Source organism: Nicotiana sylvestris, chromosome 7, assembly GCF_000393655.2.
Source record: "Nicotiana sylvestris chromosome 7, ASM39365v2, whole genome shotgun sequence".
Classification (NCBI taxonomy): domain Eukaryota; kingdom Viridiplantae; phylum Streptophyta; class Magnoliopsida; order Solanales; family Solanaceae; genus Nicotiana; species Nicotiana sylvestris.
In genome coordinates, this window is record NC_091063.1 from 137904976 (window position 1) to 137908517 (window position 3542).

A 3542-nucleotide genomic window follows, 5' to 3' on the forward strand; every position below is an offset into this window, starting at 1 on the left:
AAATCGGCCTATCCAACCTTGGTCCCGAGCCTCGTTTATACTCGAGAACATGGCCTTGCTGGCCTAACGATCAAGCTTGATCAGCCCTCCTCGATAGAGTCGGGGACTGTAAAGGCGCATAAAGTGATCGAGGGTGAAGTGACATCCCTCGATTTTGCTTACAAAAAATCAAAGGAGAATCACTATTCTCCAGAAGAAAGGATGGATCTGGCCGAGGGTCACGTTGTACCTCTTGCAGAAGGCGACGATGATCGGGTGTAAGGGACCCAACATGAAGGGGTAAGTGTAAACACTTAGAAAACCCTCCACGCGAGTAGTGATCGATTCCTCGGGCGAAGGTACCACCACATGCTTATTTCCCCAGTTGCAATCCTCCTTAACCTTGGTAAGGAGATCATCAGTAATTGTGCATATGTACCTCGAGATCGGTTCTCATCGACCCAGTACTGAGGAGGTTTTTTCAATCTTGAAATCGGCAATAGTAGGGCACCCTGCCGGAATGAAATCCTCAATGGGATATTCTGCCATAGCTCCGTCGTCAACAGGCCGTGATAAAGAGGGGCTTCCTTTTGCGGTACAGTTTTAGAAGTTTTTTCCATTGTAGAGCAGAAGAAAAGGGAATTAGGATGGTATGCGGTTTGCTAAAAAAGTTTAAGAAATTTGGGTGCAAGAATTGCAAAGCAATGAGATTTTTGAAGAGAAGCAAGAATGGGAGAAGCTTTGAACGTAAAGTTTGAATAGAGGAGGGCTGGAGTACTTATAGCTTGCCGGTGACGGTTCATAACTCATGGTGGCCGACCAGCAACTAACATGAATTTAATGCTTTGGTAACTGGACCGACGTGACATTTCGAGTTGTTACTTACGTCATGATCGGGTGTGTCAGTGACGTTCGTCACTTGTGTTATGGCCCATCGTGACGGAGCTTGGAAGTTCATATAATTTCTCATCATCTTCTCTCCGAGAAATGTGGGGACTATCTATATACGGTCAAAATCGGGCTTGCCCTTTGTATGACTAATCGAGACTGGGATATGATAGGTCGAGGATAAACCTCGTGTTATATTGAACCATGGTGCAAAGTTAGATCGCCGAGCTCGTGACCCAGAGATCGATCAAGATCGAGATCGGCCAAGATCAAGACCAAGCAAGATAAAGATCGAGCAAGATCGAGGGAAGCTTACCGAGCCAGATAACAGAAAGTCGAGATATCCGCAATCGGGCAAGGATCACGGCAAAAATCCCGGCACGTATCAAGAAGAGGCCGATTAATTAGCTAATCATGAGATTTCTTACCTTGTATCAAGAGTAGGACTCCCCTACTATATAAATGGGGTCTGATCATTTGTAAAACACATCATATTCACACAATACAAAGCAATATACTGTCATTTTCTAGCTTTTATTATCTTGTTGCTCTGTTCATAAGTCAGTTTCAAGGGTGACTGAACTCGAGAGTCAAGGCTATTCAATCTGTATGGTTTTCATTTATTCTTTTATCGTCAATTTTAATATTAATTTATTCTTCTTAATTTGTACCAAGTTATATCACGTATCCTTAAAACCGCGTATTAATTCAATTGTTATCCGATTTTAGGATAAACAACATTATCACGATATAATATGTTTAATCGAAAATGGAAAATATATAAAAATCCATTCCTTCATTAGTGGAAGATTTCATCTTTGTTCAAAATTTTGCTGAATCTAGTCAATAATATTATTGGCGGATATTTCCATGGTCGAATTGGGGTGTGTCTATCAACTTGGATCCTACTAATAATTACTACCGCTAGTTTCCAATTAGGAAATAGTTTAATGATAAAAGATCATAAGTAAATAGTGTTATGAGTTTAAATTCCAACAACCTTCTTGTCCGTGTTGTTAAATTAGGTTTTGTTCTAATTCCATATATAAATTACGTTTTGAAAAACTAATTCAAAGTTGTAGTAGGAAACCAAAACTCTTTAGGATTTGATATCTCCAAGTTATTTGATTCATGTTTAATTAGGATTTTCTATTTCTAGTCAAAATATGTTTCATATTATTATAACTCCAAATAACATAAAAACCCTAGAAAGGTTTTCTTCTTTCTGTTCTTCAACCAAACAATTATTTGGTTATACCATTTTGTGTTCAAAGATGGCAGAAACAAGAATTAGAGCAGAGATTGATTTGAGAAGAATGGACGAGCAGCTTGAAAGACATTTAGATCGAGTATTTAACAATCACAAGTGCTGTGAAAGTGAAGAACCAAAAGTACAAGTAATCAAGAAAGAAGAATGGGAATTGGACTGCCAAAGAATTAAGGTCAAGAATCTTATTGGTCAAGGGGCATATGGATCAGTTTACAAAGGAGGTTACAATGGAAAAGAAGTCGCAGTTAAAATACTTGATTTGAGAGATGAAGATAGAAGAGCTATAGTAACAAAGGCTTTTACACAAGAAGTTTCTATATGGTACAACCTAAGTCACCCAAATATTGCTAAGTTAATCGGAGCTTCGAAAAACAAAGTGCCTGAAATTAAACTCAAATCTGAAAATAGCCAACATCGTCGTCGTCCTACGAAAGATGGATATTGCATTGTGGTAGAATTTTTTCCTAGAGGCACACTCAAATCCTACCTCATTAAAAACCACATCAAGAAGTTACCGTTACATACTGTAATTAAACTAGCGTTAGATGTTGCAAAAGGGTTGAGTTATCTTCACTCACAAAAAATTGTTCATAGAGATGTGAAGACTGAGAATTTACTTCTTGACAATGAAGGAAGAGTGAAAATAATAGACTTTGGAGTTTCTAGAGTAGTGGCTTCTTGTCCTATTGATATGACAGGCCAAAATGGCACAATGGGATATATGGCTCCTGAGGTTCTTGCTTGTTTGCCATATGATCATAAATGTGATGTTTATAGTTTTGGAATTTGTTTGTGGGAAATATACAGTTGTTCAATGCCATATCCTGAACAAATTCCCCTTTCTAAAACTTCTCCTGATATTTACAAAGGTCGAAGGCCTGAAATACCAAACTCTTGTCCAAGTGTTTTGGCTGATATAATGAAGAAATGTTGGGATGCAAACCCTAAAAGGAGACCAGAGATGCATGAGGTGGTTATGATGTTGGAAGCAATTGACACATCTGAATTAGCTACAGAAAATCAGTTTCAGGGTTGTTTTTGCTTGATAGGACGAAAAGGGTTATAATGTACAATATATTGGTTTTGTCTTGTGAAGCTTGTATATGTTTAGGACCATTATTTTAATTTTGTTTTGTACTGGAAATAATTTTTATCTATCAGCTTGAGTCTTTCTGTTGATGGTACTGATATATTATTTTTGTTTTTTTCTTTTTCGTCTTCTTGAACCGAGGATCGTCTATCAGAAACAACCTCTCTATTCCATCGGGATAGGGGTAAGGTTTGCGTGCATACTACCCTCCCCAGACCCTTCACCAAAAAGAGGCGGTCAAGAGACAAAAGATAAAAAGTCGATTGTTCAAAAGAGAGTATAAACCAGCGTTGCTGGTTTCAACAGAAGCTGCCC

At 38.2% G+C, this 3542-nt stretch overlaps 1 protein-coding gene across 1 annotated transcript; it reads left to right on the forward strand.

Moving 5' to 3' along the window:
* The first annotated feature begins 2141 nt into the window (after positions 1 to 2141).
* Positions 2142 to 3228, forward strand: LOC104245282 (serine/threonine-protein kinase 54-like). The gene has a single exon (XM_009800872.2). The coding sequence runs from the start codon at positions 2142 to 2144 to the stop codon at positions 3201 to 3203; it is 1062 nt and encodes a 353-aa protein (XP_009799174.2). The 3' UTR covers positions 3204 to 3228.
* The last annotated feature ends 314 nt before the right edge of the window (positions 3229 to 3542 follow it).

Excerpts from the sequence above, each read along its gene's own strand:
- LOC104245282 (XM_009800872.2), top strand. The coding sequence starts at position 2,142 with ATGGCAGAAACAAGAATTAGAGCAGAGATTGATTTGAGAAGAATGGAC.